At 36.8% G+C, this 17,339-nt stretch overlaps 1 protein-coding gene across 7 annotated transcripts in view; it reads right to left on the reverse strand.

The window, feature by feature from the left end:
- The window catches only part of Chd9 (chromodomain helicase DNA binding protein 9), a 121,222-nt gene that overhangs the window by 17,075 nt on the left and 86,808 nt on the right, over positions 1–17,339 (reverse strand). For 5 of the 7 annotated variants that reach the window (XM_090357646.1, XM_090357644.1, XM_090357649.1 and 2 more), the window contains 8 exons: positions 15,023–15,126; positions 13,909–14,026; positions 12,994–13,051; positions 10,373–10,415; positions 8,701–8,920; positions 7,501–7,703; positions 2,210–3,112; positions 72–235 (listed from right to left, as the gene is read on the reverse strand). In XM_090357646.1, the coding sequence (XP_090213772.1) occupies positions 72–235; positions 2,210–3,112; positions 7,501–7,703; positions 8,701–8,920; positions 10,373–10,415; positions 12,994–13,051; positions 13,909–14,026; positions 15,023–15,126 (1,813 nt within the window). The remainder of the gene's footprint in view (positions 1–71; positions 236–2,209; positions 3,113–7,500; positions 7,704–8,700; positions 8,921–10,372; positions 10,416–12,993; positions 13,052–13,908; positions 14,027–15,022; positions 15,127–17,339) is intronic. The other 2 variants (XM_090357647.1, XM_090357645.1) reach the window with 1 other exon arrangement.

The following is a 17,339-nucleotide window of genomic DNA, read 5'->3' on the forward strand; positions in this document are numbered from 1 at the left end:
CACACAAAGAAATATCTACTATCAAAAATATATATAACATGATGAGTCCCAACAACCAATTGTTTTTTCACCTTTGGCCAATATGAGGCTGCCAGCATGTATCCACCTTGTAAGAGGTAAGCAGACTCCGGAGTTCCGTTGTTTGCTTGGAAACTATCCTGGGTCTCATCCTGTGTGGTACTCAGTGATGCAACACTTTCTTCATCATAAGCTTTCATGTGAGTAGCACCTTCTACTAAGAACAATTAGAACCATTTTTAAAAGACCATATAAAACTATTTTATAAATACTTTATATTTATTTGGGAATATATATAAATGAAAAATTTCACCTGGAATTCAATAAAGTAACCATTATTTTTATTTATTTATTTTTGCCAGTCCTGGGGCTTTCTCAAGGCTAGAGCTCTGCCACTTGAGTCATAGTACCACTACCAGCATTTTCTATGTATGTGATACTGAGGAGTCAAACCCGGGTCTTTGTGCATGGTAGGCAAGCACTCTACCACTAGGAAAAACTCCCAGCACAGTAACCATTATTTTTAAAGTGAATCTTAGTTGGTAGAATTTATTTGAATTAGGAGTACTGTATACATGAAGTAGTTCTTCGAACTGGATGTGTGGTGGCTCAAACCCACCATAATCCTAGCTACTTAGGAGTTGGTGCCTAATAAGATCACAGTTCAAAGCCATCCCAGACAAGGCAGTTCACGACTTGACCAGATAATAGCTGAGCTGAGTATGGTAGTACACAAGAAATATGCATAAAGAAGAATGCAGTTCAGGATAGCTGAACATGAAGACAATGGTATCTCTTAAAATAACAGCTCATATGGCTTAAGTGGGAGAATGTTAGTGAAAACAAGGTCCTAAGTTCAGCCGTAACCTACCTCAGAATCATAAAAAAATAAAATTGGGCAAACGTGAAATTTATGATTTGATTTATTACAAGAGTTTCTGGCTCCAAACGGTCATGACGCATCATGCTTGATGTTTACTTAGGTTACACTTACTTATCTATGTAAGACTCCTGAAAATGACAGTATTATCTTTTCCCCCCCCTTCTTGGTGGTGGGCTTGAACTCAGGACCTGGGTGCTGGCCCTGATCCTCTTTTGGTTCAAGATTGGCACTCATACCACTTAAACCACTTCCAGTGTCACTTTTAGTTTTTGAGTGGGTTATTGGTGATAACTTTTGGGACTTTACTGCCAGGGTTGGCTTTGAACCCTGATCCTCAGATCTCAGCCACCTGAGTAGCTATGATCACAGGTGTGAGACAATGGCACTGGGAAACATTATTTTCTTTGATGGTTCACTAATCAACTTTTTCTAGGAAAAACAATACCAGAGTCAATACAATCATAAATAAATAGTTGTTGGATAAAATTTGAAATTATATATTAGAATTTGATTTACATATTTTATAAATCAAAGAGTAAACATATGTGCCAGTAATTCTAGTTTCTGTTTCAATAGTGCTTTGCTAAGAAAATTTGAAGGCTTTTTAAAAATATTTTTTATTGTAATTAATAAAAGGGTTACATGATATTTGCCAGGTAGAGGGTGCATTAATTCACATACATTGATACCCTTTCACATGTCTTGGTCCCCATTACCCTCCCCCCACCCCCCCTTGAAGGCTTTTTTTAATATTGTTTTTGATCCTGGGGCTTGAACTCTGGGCCTGGACACTGTTCCTGAGCTCTTCAGCTCAAGGCTAGCACTCTACCATTTGAGCCACAGCACCATTTCTGGTTTGCTGGTGGTCAACTGGAGATGAGAGTCTCACAGACTTTCATGGCCAGGATGGCTTTGAACTGAGATCCACAGATCCTATCCTCTTGAGTGGTAGGTAGGATTAACAGATGTGAGCCACTGGTGCCAAGCTTGAAGACATAAAATTTAAATTACTAATTTTAAGAATATTTACATTTTATGAATCAAGTTCTTTTCATTTTCATTTAAAAGGGTGTCATAAAAATAGCAAATTACTGGGCTCGGAGTTGGGCCTAGTGGTAGAGTGCTTTGCCTAGCATGCATGAAGACCCGGGATCAGCACCAGAAGTGGTGCTGAGGCTCAAGTGGTAGAGTCCTAGCCTTGAGAAAGTCCAAGGACAGTGCTTAGGCCCTGAACTCAAGCCCAGGACTGGCACAAAAAAAAAAAAAAAGAAAGAAAGAAAAATAAAGAAAATTACTTTATGCATATACCTCGCTTCTGGACCTCCTCTTCTTCACTGTCACTTTCTTCTGATGAAGATGAAGAAGAAGATGATGATGATGATGAGGAAGAGGACGAGGAAGATGCTGAAGAACAAGATGAGGATGAAGAAGAACTAGAACCTGATCGAGAATGGGAACAAGAAGAGGAGGAAGATGAAGAAGACGATGATCTGGAAGAACACGATGATCTCTCAGACTCAGAGTCAGAATCAGAACTAGATTCTGATCCTCTTTTGTGGATTCTCTGCTTCTTAGAAGCTGGGTTTGGAGTTAGAGGTTCTGTTCTGGCTGAAACCATACGTCTGTCTGTTTCACTTTTACCACTAGATTTCTGGTCTTCCGTAGCCTGTGATAAAACTCCATTCTTTGGGCTTACAGGCTCTGACTTTACTATTGTCCTGGTATCCACAGAAGACATAGATTCTTCTTCAGAAGATGGGGGTTCTTCTTTAAGGTTTTCATTTTTAACTTTTATATCCTCTAGAATACCTTTAGCATCTAGGAGCCTAGGTAGAGAGGTAAGAGAAGAAGCAGAAAGTGCTACTTGATATTGCTGTAAAAGTGGGGTAGAAGTCCTTGAATGTGCCATCTTACTTTGACTGTAGCTCCTTTGAGCTACCATAAAGGAGAGTTCAGGATCACGAAGAATGTGGTAATCTGTACGGCTCACCCCATGTTTAGCAGCACCAATAAGCAAATCCCTATCATGAAGGCCACATTCCCACCAGACTGGTAAATCTGGATTTGGATGGCAGAGCTTCAATCGTTCAAACAACTGTGGATGTCGAAGGGCTTGCTCCCGTACTTTTCTTAGAAGCTCAATCCGATACAAAGTCCTTGAAGCACGCTCTTCTGTGATTGGCTGGATAAAAATATTTGGATCCACCAATTCTATATTGAAACAAGGACAAAAACATTAGCTTCAAAAATACTTTATTAGACATGGCTAGAAGGCAAGGCTGAAAGAGTATAGCCTAACAAGCAGAAGGCCTTGAGTCCAAACCCTACTGCTGCCAAACAAAACAAAACTCCACCTTTACTGGGGATTCAAAACAATGAAACTCCTAAATGCAGAATTAAAATCACTGTACAATTTCTAGAATTTTCTTTTATTGTTCTGCCTTGCTTCCTTTCTCTTTTCTGTAGTATCAGGGATTCACATAGGGCTTTATAAGTGCTAGACAAACACTTCTATCACTGATATATCCTCACTGCAAAATTAAAAAAAAAATTTATTGCCAGTCCTGGAGCTTGAACTCAGGACCCAGTCACTATCCCTGAGCTTCTTCTGCTCAAGGCTAGCACTCTACCACCAGAGCTACAGCACCACTTCCTGTTTTATCTGTTTATATGGTGCTAAGGAAACGAACCCAAGGCTTTAGGCATGCTAAGCAAACACTCTATCCCTAGGCTACATTTCCAGTCCTTAAAATGTTATTGTTCCCCTTCCCTAGAACGGGAAAGAAAAGGGGGGGGGGAGAAAAAAAGTTTTCTAAAAACACTGCTAAATATCATGAAACAACACAAAACAACACGAATCTGAAAATATGTAAAATGTTAACTGTTATGCCTTCACTAACAATTTTCTTAATTAGAATATACTTGCTGGAACTCATAAATACAAATAAGAATAATTTAAATGTGCAAATGTAAATCTGCACATCTACTGTGCAGTTCCTGATATTACTGTAGTAAATTCTAGAGGCATCTGAATCTCTTCAATTTTGGGGGAAACAAAAGTTATCTGACCAATACCACAAAAACTACCAGTTGAAGGTAGTTCAATTTCAACAATAACTCATGTTTGTTTGAGGGTTACAACTTTCTGAATACAGGTTTTTGGCACTTAGCCAGCAATTATAAAGTAAAATAATATAGGGAGCTGGGTGCCAGTGGCTCACTCCTGTAACCCTAGCTATTTAGGGAGTTGAGATCTTAGGATTGTGATTTAAAGTCAGGAAAGTCCATGGGACGTCAATCTGCAATTTAGCCAGAAAAGTCAGAAATGGACTTGAGGCTCAAGTGTTAAGAGTACTAACAACAACAAAAAACAAAATAAAACTTTAAGAGATAGTGCCCAAGCCCCAGATTCAAGCCCCAGGACTAGATATCATACACAAAAATTATAATTCAGAGACCAGCCTTTGGAGCTCTGGCTCTAGTGACAGAGCACTAGCCTTGAGGGGAAAAAGAGCTCAGGGACAACGCCAAGGCCCAGAGTTCAAGCCCTACTATGAACTGGAAAACAAACTTTTGGCCCAGGCCAAAAGTGAGGCCCTATCTCAAAACAACCAGAACAAAAAGCCCATCCAGGCACCAAAATCTGTGAGACTCTTAAAAAACAAAAACAAAAACAGAAGTAGTGCTGTGGTTCAATGTGGTAGAGCACTAGCCTTGAGCTGGAGAGGTCAAGGAAAGCACCCAGGCCCAGAGTTTAAGCACCATGACCAGAGGGGGTTGGGGGGAATGACTCAAGTGGTAAAGTACCCTCCTAGCTAGCATATATAAAGTTTCTCTCCTTTTCTTTTTTAACAGAGAATCCTGCATTCTGTCTCCCATAACCTGTGTTCAGTTTTCCTACATGGATTATAACCTTGATGCTGGCTGACCCCTCATTTGAGCTCATTTTGTATAAAGTTTCTGAGCATATTTTCCCTAGTACTATCTCCCAAAGAAATTTGTGTGCATGTCAATCCTGGGGCATGAACTCAGAGTGTGGGCATTGCTCCTGAACTTTTATGTCTTTTTGCTCTTGTCAATATAATTATATGGAAATACAAGGCAAGACAGAGAATATGTAGCAAAATAACTGATCATAACTTCTCAAAGGTGTCAAAATGATTTAGGATAAGGACAACAATGAAGAACTTGCAATAGACTAGATTAAATTAAAGCAAGTGAAAAACAATGTGGAATCCTGGACAAAGAACCAAACATCAAAGGAGGCTAGGAACAGTAGTAAATGATGCCAATAAATTCAGTACTAGGAGATTGGAGCAGGTCAACATGGGCTTCAAAGAGAATTTCAGGCCAAATTCCCAAAATGAACACCAAAGGAAAATGGTAAAAATCACATAGGTACAGTGGCCCTCTTTTATCAGTTAGCCAACAACATACTGAAAATATCTGGAGAAATGGTGTCTGTACTAAACATGTATAGATTTTTTTTCCTACCATTATTCCCAAAACAATATAAAAAACCAACTATTTATGTAGAACTTATATTGTATTGGGTATTAATATAAATAAAGTATTAAAGTCTATGGGAGGATATGAAATACTATCCATTTTACTTAAGGATTTATATATCCTTAGATTTGGGTATCACCAGTGTGATTTGCAATTTGGCATTCAAAAGGGATTATGAGGAAGTTACAATTACATAAGTCAGATAATTAGTACATTCTTTTTGGACCTCTTGCTTGGTTCTTTCACTTTTTCCTTTCTGTCCCCACCCCCAAGTCATGTAGCTCATTTTTAATACTGTCTGGTGAGCACCACTGTTGCAACTGTAGAACTAAGCACTTATGGACATAAGGGAGTATTTACTTAATTAATAGCATGTATTATCAATTTCCTGGTTTGATAATTTTTTTAGTCATGTAATATTTTCATATTAGGAGAGGCAGATATTTAGAAACTCCCACAATTTTGTCACTTTCCTGAAGTTGAAGCAGTTCGCAACAAAAAGAAGAGGCTGGGAGTGCAGTCTAGTGGTAAACTGCTCACCTTGCATGCACAAAGACCTGGGTTCAATTCCTCAATACCACATACACGGAAAAGGTTGGAAGTGGTGCTGTGGCTCAAGTGGCAGGGCACTAGTCTGGAGCAAAAAGCATCCAAGGACAGTGCCCAGGCCCTGAGTTCAAGCCCCATGTTGAGAAAGAAAAAGTGGGGCTGTGGCTCAAGGGTAGGGCAGTAGCCTTGAGCTAAAGAGCTTGGCAACAGATCTGAGGCCTAGAGTTCAAGCCCTATAACCAACCAAAAAAAAAAAAAGTAAAAACACCCCTAAAATCCATAATGTAAGAAAATCAATATGGAACAGGAAAACAGTGATGGAAATATAACTATGACTAAGATTTGAACATCTATACCATGACCAACAAATGAAACATACATCTTTATTATGTAGCTGGGTTACTCAAGATAGTAAAGAACTGTTTTCTTTTAATATTCACAGCTATGTTTATAAACAAATACTAGATTATTGGAAATACTTATTAAATTGTTAGGCCTTATTATTCATTAAGCAGGATTGTGAGAAGTTTCTTTAAATTTTGACATTAAAGGCATCATGAATTAAAGAAATTAGGGAAATTCTAAGTAAAATCTCACATCTCTAAAAAAAAGAAGCACTGTCTTTTTGATGATTAATAACTCTTTCCCTTTTCATTTAAAACTAGACTTTTTTTATAAGTATTTTTAACATCACTATGTTGCTAATGGGAATTAGGAAAATTAAAAGAAAAAACAAGTGGGATCTCTAGTAACTATAAATACTACACAATTAAACTATTCATGGGTTCTAAACAGACCAAAAAGTAAGCAACTCTACCTGAATTACCCTGATATTCGAGTAATCAAATGATTAGCTATTTTATTGGGCAGGCTGACAAAAAAAATCTATTGGGGTAAAAAAAAAAATCAAAATAAGAAACACCTGTAAACTTTAAGGGTTTTTTTTTTTTTTAAATAGACAACTGATATCAAAGAATATGTTGCCACAGGGCATAGCTTTATTTTCTTCTTTTTTTTTTTTCTAGAAGATTTTATCTATTGCTGTTCATGAATCTTGACAAAGAACCAATGATGATGCATTTTCTCTCATGATTCTGTCAACTGACTTTCTTTCTTTTCTTTCTTTTTTCAGTTGTGGGGCTTGAACTCAGGGCCTGAGCGCTATCCTTGTGCTTTCTCAAGGCTAGAGCTCTACCCTTGAGCCATAGCACCACTTCAAGCTTTTTTCTATGTTTGTGGTGCTGAGGAGGCAAACCTGGGTCTTTGTGCATGCTAGGCAAGCACTCTACCACTAGACCAAAATGTCTTACAAATTGAACTAAAAAAAATGTTAGCACTATCATTTATCTTTTACCTTTTTAAATCTGTTGCTAAACACAAGCTGTTTTCTTAGAATTTGGTGTTTACTCCTTTAGATCTTATTTTAGTAGGATTAAGAAACAAGGGATCTTTAAGTATAAAGTTCTTAAAAAAGGGAAATTTATGAATTTTAGGGACTTCTCTTTTATGACTAACATTAGGATGAAAAGCTTTATACATACCTTCTTTGGAAGGAAGACGACAAACCCGTCGACACATGGAAACAAATGAATACAAATATTTCTCCAAACTATCATCAGTTTTCTTGTGTAGGCGGGCCATAGCTCGAAATTTTGTCCAATCAAATCGGCCTCTATCAGGGTCAAAAACGACTCCAAATGTAGACACAACTCTATAAAAATCAGCCTCTTCTCTTCTTGTCCACCTATTTTGAATTAGATCAAAGGGAAAAAAAAACATTTTGGTCACTAAATTACTACAACATTTCTCGTACCTACCACTGTAAAGAGTTAAAAATCAGGGTTTTAGAATTCCAGCTGACTCATCTGTTCTCAGTAGTTTTTTGAATATACATTAATCCATTAGGCAATAAGAGGTTGTTTCATATTTACTTAGACAAAAGTATAGGATAAAAAGAAGACCCTGCTCTGTAAGAAAAATAATAAAATAATTTACAGTATAAAGTAGCATTTATTGCTGTATGTATTATAGAAATCAAGAATTTTAGGAGGGCACAGAAGACTAGAGGCTCAATGCATATTTGAATTAACAACAAAAACATTACAGCAGCATTTTGCAGAGTTAAATGGGACAAGGCTAAGACTGGAAGAAAGCTAGGAGACTACAGAGAATGAGCAAAATTCTCTGCATTTTGACAGAGGCCAATGAATATTCCAGATTGAAAAGAGTATGGCTCATTCTGGGGATAAAGGGATGGTTGGGATAAAATTATGAAATACGTTGGCTAAAAAAATCTCTTTCGAATAAAAATCTCTTTAATAAATCATAACTCTCTAAACCATAAAATCTTCATTTCTAAAACAATTTGTTTTTGCTCAGCTTATGGAATTGCATGTTTTAATGAGTAAAAGCATAGTGGAAAGACCTAAAGGTTACTAGGTTACTTAAATCACTCATATATTAAAAAGTTTAATGCAATAGTGACATAAAAACAACAAAGCTTATATAGGTCTGGTTATAAGAAGACAAATGGAAAGTGACAACAGGGACTAAATATGAAACAGGATTAGCTAACTAGGGTACAACGATATTTAACAGTTGTTGCATAATGCTTCATATCTAGTTGTACGTTCATATGTGTGCAAACATTTTCCTTTGAACAATTAGCACAAAAATCCTATCTGCTGGTTTTTAGAATCTTACCTCTGCTGTCTCTCTACTTTATATTGCTATTGTCTTACCTCTGTTGTCTCTCTATCTTGGCTGCTATTTTAGGGTTAAGAGTAGTTTCTTCGCAAATAGGTTGTATCACACTGGCAGGCACTGAGAAAGTTGGTTGTATCTGCTGGATTTGTCTATTTTTATTAGTTCGCTGATAGGCAGTGATGAGACGTCTCAGCCTTGTGGTTAAAGCTGACTGAGTGGGCCAATAAATTTTATCCCCTTCCATCAATTGACCATCTATATTTAAAGAGCCTCATGTCAGTAAAGCAATAATATATAATACATACATACATACATACATACACATAATACATATAATACATAAAGCTAGTGAATCCCTTATTTTAACTAATAAGCTGGGACTGGTTATTGCTTGCTCCCTCTGGGGAAGGCTGTAGTAGTAGAATCGCAGTCCGAGAGCCCCACAGGGGGGAAAAAATGAGACTCTCTCAAAAAATAACTTAAACCATAAATGGCTAGAAGTGCTTCAAGTGCTTCAAGTATTGGCAAGTGTCAAGCAAATAGTCCTTAGTTCAAATACCAGTAAAACACAAGTAAGTGAAACAACTTGAAATAACTCTCTTCTATCTGAAGAAATGGAGTAGGGGATTAGCAGTGGAAGCGGAGGACTAACCAATTTTTTTTTGTCATGAAAATTTTTCTCTATAGAAATGTACAATAAGCTTTGAACCAGTTAAAGTGAGTAGAACACAATGCAATAAAAAGCCAAAGTGTTATCTAATTTAAAAGGAAATCTCACGCACCTAGGAAATAAAAATCTGGATTTCAATAATATAATTTTTCACACTTGTTTGAAAAGACTCAGTAGCTTCACTTAAATAACAGCCAAACTGAATTTTATAAGAAGTTGAATACTATAAATTTCTCTAACCCAAACTTTCTGCACTGGATCTCAATTTAGATAGAATGAAAATACTTGTAGTTAAAAAATGATATAGCTTTCAGGGTTTTTTGTGGTGAACTGGTCTTGGTGCTTCAACTCAAGGTTCAGGTGCTGTACCTGAGTTTGAGGCTTAAGGCTCTACCACTTGAGGCACAGCTTGGCTTCTGATTTTTTGGGTGATTGACTGAAGTCTCACAGGCTTTCTGGCTTGGTCTGGAATTAATTTGCAATCCTCAAATCTCAGTCTCCTGAGTAGCTAGGATTACCAGTGTAAGTGGCTGGTGCCTAGGTGGCTTTAAGTTTTTAGTCACCTAATAATGTGCAAGATCTAACCATTTACTTCCAAGATGTAATAAATACTATGACTATGTGTAACACAATTAAGCTGTCCCTTCTGAGTGTCAGGTGGGGATAGTTGTATCCAGTAAGTTTAATTTGTTTTGTTCTTTTTTAATATCAAAAGGAAGTAATAGCAGATCTCACTCAAAAAAACTTGATAGAAAATATAATGAATGGTTCCTAGTTGGAATTAGCAAGAATCTGAATTTATTGCACTCATGTTTTAATGATAAAATCTCAAATACAACTATAAATTAAATCATGAAGTCATCAAACTTCTATTCTGTATGGATTTGTAATAGCTGAAAGTACTGCTGAAATTCTCAATTCCTCTTAGTATGCTAAGAGGATTGTATTCAATTATAATTGTATTCAATTAAAAATGCATATGTATTACAAATATTATAAAAGTATGAGAATATGAATTTTAAAATAACAAAACTTACCTCCATCTGCTATAACAAGATCTCCAGGTGAGGAAATATCATCCTTAAAAAATATCCAAAGGAAGAAATTTGTCACAAAGTAATTGAGTTGAGATAAAAATAAGAAAAAAATAATCAAATGTCATTATAATAAAGCACCTGTTTTTAACACTGAATCACCCAGCCCCCGTGCAGTGTATCAACTCTAGGGATACAGTCACAATCCCAGGCCAGGAACAGAATTTTTAATGACTTTTGTCAAAATAAAACTTGTAACTATATTCTGTTCTAACATTTCCCTACTATGTCTGACATTTAAAACCTGTCACTATTTACTCAAATTATTCTTTTCTATAATTACTATACAGCCAGTTCGTTGTTCTCACTCTTTTGGTAATTTTTTCCCCACCTTTTCATAAAACAAGGCTCAGATGATTTACTCACTTGGTAACCTGTGAATTGTTTTGTTTTTTTTTTTTTTTTGGTGTTGGTTTTGGATATTGAATTTAGGGGCTGGGTGCTGTCCGTGAGCTTTTTTCGGCTGAAAATTAATGCTTTACCACTTAAGCCACAGACTCACTTTCATCTTTTTGATGGTTACATAAGTCTCAAGACCCTTCCAGCCTTGACTGGCATTGAATTGCAATCCTCAGACCTCAGCTTCCTAAATAATTCAAAGAACAGGCTTGAGCCATCAGCATCCACCTCCCATAGTCATTTAGTTTTTTGTTTTTTTTGGTCAATCGTGGGGCTTGAACTGTGGACCTGGGTGCTGTCCTTAAGCTCTTCAGCCCAAAGCTAGTACTATACTCCTTGAACCACAGTTCCACTTCATTTTCTGGTGATAAATTGCAGATAAGAGTCTCACGGACATTCGTGCCAAGGCTGCCTTCAAACTGTGACCCTCAGATCTCAGCCTCCTGAGTAACTAGGATTACAGCAGTAAGCCACCAGCACCCCAATCATGGACTTTTAAAATATCTTTTTCAATCTATTCCTGCCCCCCAGGTTTTACCTTAAATGTTTTTAATAATTAAAAATTTTGTAATATATTATCAGAAAATCTTTAGAATCTAATCTTTGTTGTATGTTAATAAATATTAAGAATATTTTTTCATACATTTAAAAATTTTAGACATTCCTTATTATTGAGGGCTTTATCTACAGTAATTATTTGTAGTTTCCTCCAGGGTTCTTGCTTTCGATCACTGTCAGAGATTATAGCCCTTTGAATGTACTGCCTTCATACTTAAAGCAATTTTTTCCATTAGCCAAACACCACAGCATAAGCCTTGTCTCAACCTCAAACCCAAGCATCTCAAGCTACGCACCAGGCTAAAGTATCATCTAAGTCTTATTTTTGTAATTTATTTTTTTCCTTTTGCCAGTCCAGGGGCTTGAACTCAGGGTCTGAGCACTGTTCCTAGGCTTTCTCAAGGCTAGCACTCTACCACTTGAGCCACAGTACCACTTACAGCTTTTTCTATGTATGTGGTACTGAGGAATTGAACCCTGGTCTTTGTGAATGCTACACAAACACTCTACCAGTAGGCCAAACTCCCAGCCCCTCTGAAATATTTTGAAAATTCTTTTTCTTTTTTGCTAGGCATGGGGCTTAACCTCTCAGATTGGGCACTTTCCCTGAGCTCTTTTGTTCGTGGCTAGTGCTATAACATTTTGAGCCACAGTTCCACTTCTGGTTTTCTAGTGGTTAATTGAAGAGAAGAGCCTCATGGACTTTCCTTTCCGGGCTGGCTTTGAACTACAATCCTCAGATCTCAGCCTCCTGAGTAGGTAGGACTACAGGTGTAAGCCACTAGTGTCCCACTCAAAAAAATGCTTTTCTTTTCTCGGGCCGGGAGTTTGGCCTAGTGGTTAAAGTGCTTGCCTAGCATGCATGAAGACCCGGGTTCGATTCCTCGGTACCACATACATAGAAAAAAGTCGGAAGTGGTGCTGAGGCTCAAGTGGTAGAGCTCTAGCCTTGAGAAAGTCCAAGGACAGTGCTCAGGCCCTGAGCTCAAGCCCAGGACTGGCAAAAAAAAAAAAAAAAAAAAAAAAAAAAATGCTTTTCTTTAAAGAACCTTTTTCCCAGAGAGCTTAGATTTTATTCATCTTTCATTCCTACTGAAAAGTTTATATATATTTATACATTCTATAGACTACCGATACATTTTTCAAATTTTTATTTTCAAAAACCTTATATTACATAAAAGAATTTAAAATAGAGGGAAGGGATCTAGAGGATTTCTAAGATGCCACAGTATAGGTATAAGCACAGTTGCAATCTCTATAGTTGTGTACTGTCACTATTTACTTGTGTCTCTGATTGGGGAATTTCCCTAAACATTGGGTTTCTTGGAGTTTAAAAAGTATACCACGTAGGCACACTGACCTTCATCTTGTCTAGGGAGGGGATCAAAACTCAGAATGAAATGGTAATTACTCTGTACAACACACTAATAATAACAAGCAAACAGAACCCTCATGATTGGCCATGATGTTTACTGACTCAAGTTAATCATTTACTTAATTTTCTGCACAGAAAAATAATATACATGGAAAACAGTGGAAGAAAAAACTGGCTAAAGAAAACAAGAAGTACCTAAAATTCAGCATTTAAAAACCTAATCCAAGCATACCTCTATATCATCTTTAAAGATGGCAGGAGCAGGTTTATATTCTGGATCTTCAACATCCCTGTTAAATACCAACAGATGCTCTTATTATTATAACAGACGTAGGAATAGATCACAATGAAATCATAAACAAATAAATAGCTTCACGAGAAGTGCATTTTTATTTAGTTTTAATGGCTGAACTAAAATCTGCAAGAAAGCTAACACAAAGTAAATAAAAAGAAAGTTTCAATTCATTCTTATCCCAAGTTCAATTTCAACTGTATTAACATTTAAGGTCTTTCAAGGTCCTTTTTTTGTGAGTAAAGATTACACAAGCCTTTATAACATGTACAATGATGTCACATTACTCTTAAACTATAATACTACTTCTCCCCCCCTCCCTCTTATGCCACTAGAATTTTATGGTCTAACTGGAGCAACACACTACCATTAGAGTGAAAAAAGATAAAAGACTCATTGAAAGGATAGGTATGAAAAGAACAGGTATGGGTGCTGGTGGCTCATGCCTATAATCCTAACTACTCAGGAGACTGAGATCTGAGGATTACATTTCAAAACCAGACCAGGGAGACAAGTCCATGTGACTCTCATCTCCAATGAATAATTCAGAAAATGCCAGAGGTGGCACTGTGGCTTAAACGGTAAGAGTACTAGCCTTAAGCAGAAGCAGCTCAGGAACAGGGCCAAAGTCCTGAATTCAAGTCTCAAGATAGTTAAAAAAAAAAAAAAAAAAAAGAGCAGGTATGAGTAGGGGTGTTCAAGGGCATATCATGTGACTAGTATACATAGGGCCAACGTACAACACTTAGTATAACACTACTTCTAAGTGTCTTCTCAGATCTGCTATAATGTAAACTAGCGTTCTTTTATTTCTCTATCATCTGAAGGTAACTGCTGTGACTGACATGTACATACCCATCCATATAATCATTTGCTCTCTGTTCCGCAGCCACTGCTTTGTCATCAGGTTTTCCCACTCTTTCCAAGAAGCATAATGCTGGGTCTGCTCGAATAGTGTTGTATTTTTCATAACCTGAAAGGATCACCAATTACAAAAACAAGAAGGATAAAAAAAGAAGAAAGGTGTAAATAAAGCATTCCTTACATGGCTGATACTCCTGGACTAAAGGAACCACACCACATTTAAATTAAAATGTGTGTTTTCTAGAAATTATCAGAAACATTTCTTGACCTGGTCATATTTTTAAAGCATTAGATAAAATGTGTTGGTTAGGAAGAAAAAATATATACATCATATATACACAAACATCTCATATGTATATGGATTTCCCAAGATGAAATTGTATATGACTTACATCCATGAGAAGCAGACAATATAGGCCATCCTGTCACCAGGAAATGCAATGAATAATACACTCCGTTAGATAGTTTATACTCTTAATACTATGTATATACCAAGGTGTTAGTGCAATAAGACTTTATATGTAAGTAAATAAACAGGAAAAACTCAATTATACTCCACATAAATGGGGATCCAATCTAACTTATACTTCTCTTTTTGTTTTTTGAAAAGGTATGAACACATTCATTACCTCTCTGCATCATTTGCTAACTTACTTATTTTATTTTATTTTTTTTGCCAGTCCCAGGGCTTGAAGTTGGGGCTTGAGCATTGTCTTGAACACTGTCCTTAGGTTTTCTCAAGGCTAGAGCCCTACCACTTGAGCCACAGCATCATTTCCAGCTTTATTTATGTATGTGGTACTGAGGAATCGAACCTGGGTCTTCGTGCATGCTAAACAAGCACTCTACCATTGGCCAAACTCCCGGCCCACCAACTTACTTCTTTTTTTTTTTTTTTTTGCCAATCCTGGGCTTGAGCTCAGGGCCTGAGCACTGTCCTTGGACTTTCTCAAGGCTAGAGCTCTACCACTTGAGCCTCAGCACCACTTCCGGCTTTTTTGTATGTATGTGATACCAAGGAATCGAACCCGGGTCTTTGTGCATGCTAGGCAAACACTTTAACCACTAGGCCAAACTCCCAGCCCCCAACTTACTTCTTACTTACCATGTTTAAATACTCCAATAAGAAGTGACTTGTCAGCATCAAAGTCCCACCAATCAGCAGGAACTTCTGAATGGTCTGGTTCTGGTACCCAAACATCAATGTCACTTAAAAAAAACATCATGATATATGACATTATGAATTATCACAAACAAGTATTTTTTAATAAAAAGAATTAAGATGTTGTATTTTGTCAAATGCCTTCTCCACATCCAGAGAAATTATCATATGGTTCTTATCCTTAACTCTATTGATATGATGTATTACACTGATTGATTTGCGAATGTTAAACCAGCCTTGCATTTGTGGGATGAAGCTACTTGATCATAGTGTATAATTTTTTAAATTTGTTTCTGGATTCTGTTGGCTAATATTTTATTGAGGAGTTTTGCGTCTGTCTTCATTAGAGAAATAGGTCTGTAGTTTTCTTTTTTGTTGGGTCTTTCCCTGGTTTGGGGATGAGAGTAGTATTAGCTTCATAAAATGAGTTTGGTATTGCTCCTTCTGTTTCTATTTTTCTGAAGAGTTTCAAGAGTATAGGTGTTATTTCATCTTTAAACGTCTTGTAGAATTCCGTAGTGAATCCATCTGGACCTGGGCTCTTTTTGGTTGGCATTTCCCTGATTGCTTCCACAATTTCATTTTAAGAAATTGGTCTGTTCAATTTGTTTACCTCATTGTTGTTCAGTCAGTGTGGGTAGCCTATATTTGTTTAAGAAATCATCCATTTCTACTACATTTTCTTGTTTCTTTGAATATAGGCCCTGGTAGTACCTATTCATTATGGACTGAATTTCTTGGGAATCAGTTGTGATTGTTCCCATGGGGGTCTCTAATCTTGTTTATTTGAGTCTCCCCGTTCCTTTTTTTGATTAATCTTGCCAAGGGTCTATTTTGTTGACTCTTCCAAAGAACCAACTTTTTGATTTATCAGTTTTGTATATAGTAGATCTTATTTCAATCTCTGAAATTTCTGATTTTATTTTTGTAATTTCTGTCCTTCTAATTGTTTTAGAATTAACTTTTTCTTGCTCCTCTAGGTGTTTCAGGGTTTTTTTAGGTTATTTACGTGCTCTTCTTCTGTCTTTTTAATATGCGCTCCTAGTGCGATAAATTTGCCTCTTAGAACTGCCTTTGCTGTGTCCCCTAAGTTCCTTTGTGATGTTTCTTGATTGTCATTACATTCAAGGAAGTTTTTGATTTCATTTCTGATCTGATCTGTTACCCAGGAGTTATTCAGAAGTGTGTTGTTCAGTTTCCATGTGACTGAATGTTTTTTGACTTTTACTGCATTGTTCAGAATTAGTCTGACTCCACTGTGGTCTGATAGAATGCATGGGATTATATCAGACCTCTTGTATCTGCTTAAGTTTTCTGTATGAACTATTATATGATCTATTTTGGAGTGTGTTCCATGTGCTGCTGAGAAAAATGTATAAAGTTTCGCGGTTGGGTGGAAGACTCTGTGTATATCTGTTAAGCCCAGCTGGGCTATGGTGTCATTTAAGTTGATGGTGTCTTTAACTTTTGTTGAGTTGACCTGTCATTTGTTGAGAGTGATGTATTGAGGTCTCCCACTATGATTGTGTTTGAGTCTATCTTGTTCTGTAATTCTAAAAGAGTTTGTTTGAGGAATTTGGGTGCTCCCGTGTTGGGGGAGTAGATGTTTATAACTGTAATATTATTGGCATGGATTGTACCCTTTACTAATATATAATGGCCGTCTCTATATGTACTGAATTTACTGAGAAGTTAATTTTGTCGGGGATTAAGATTGCTATTCCTGCTTTTTTGCATGGTGCATTGGAGTGGAAAATTCGTTTCTATCCTTTCACTTGGAATTTGTTTCTGTCTTTGGGAGTGAGATGGGTCTCTTGGAGGCAACATATGGATGGGTGGTGTTTCTTAATCCAGTCTGCTGCTCTGTGTCTTTGATTGGATTGTTCAGTCCGTTCACATTTAGGGAGATTATGGAGTGTCCATTGTCATTATTTATTTTTACTTCTAAGTTTCTTTCTCTCTCATACACTACGATCAAGTAGGCTTCATCCCACAGATGCAAGGCTGGTTTAACATTCACAAATCAATCAATGTAATACATCACATCAATAGAGCTAAGGATAAGAATCATATGATAATTTCTCTGGATGTGCAGAAGGCATTTGACAAAATACAACATCCATTCATGTTGAAAGCACTAGAAAAAATAGGAATAAGAGGTACATTCCTCAAAATAGTGAAAGCGATATATGAAAAACCTATAGCCAGTATTATACTAAATAGTGAAAGACTGGAACCATTCACCTTAAAATCAGGAACT

The sequence above is a fragment of the Megascapheus bottae genome, chromosome 24 (assembly GCF_031878675.1).
Source record: "Megascapheus bottae isolate mThoBot1 chromosome 24, mThoBot2.hap1, whole genome shotgun sequence".
Lineage (NCBI taxonomy): Eukaryota > Metazoa > Chordata > Mammalia > Rodentia > Geomyidae > Megascapheus > Megascapheus bottae.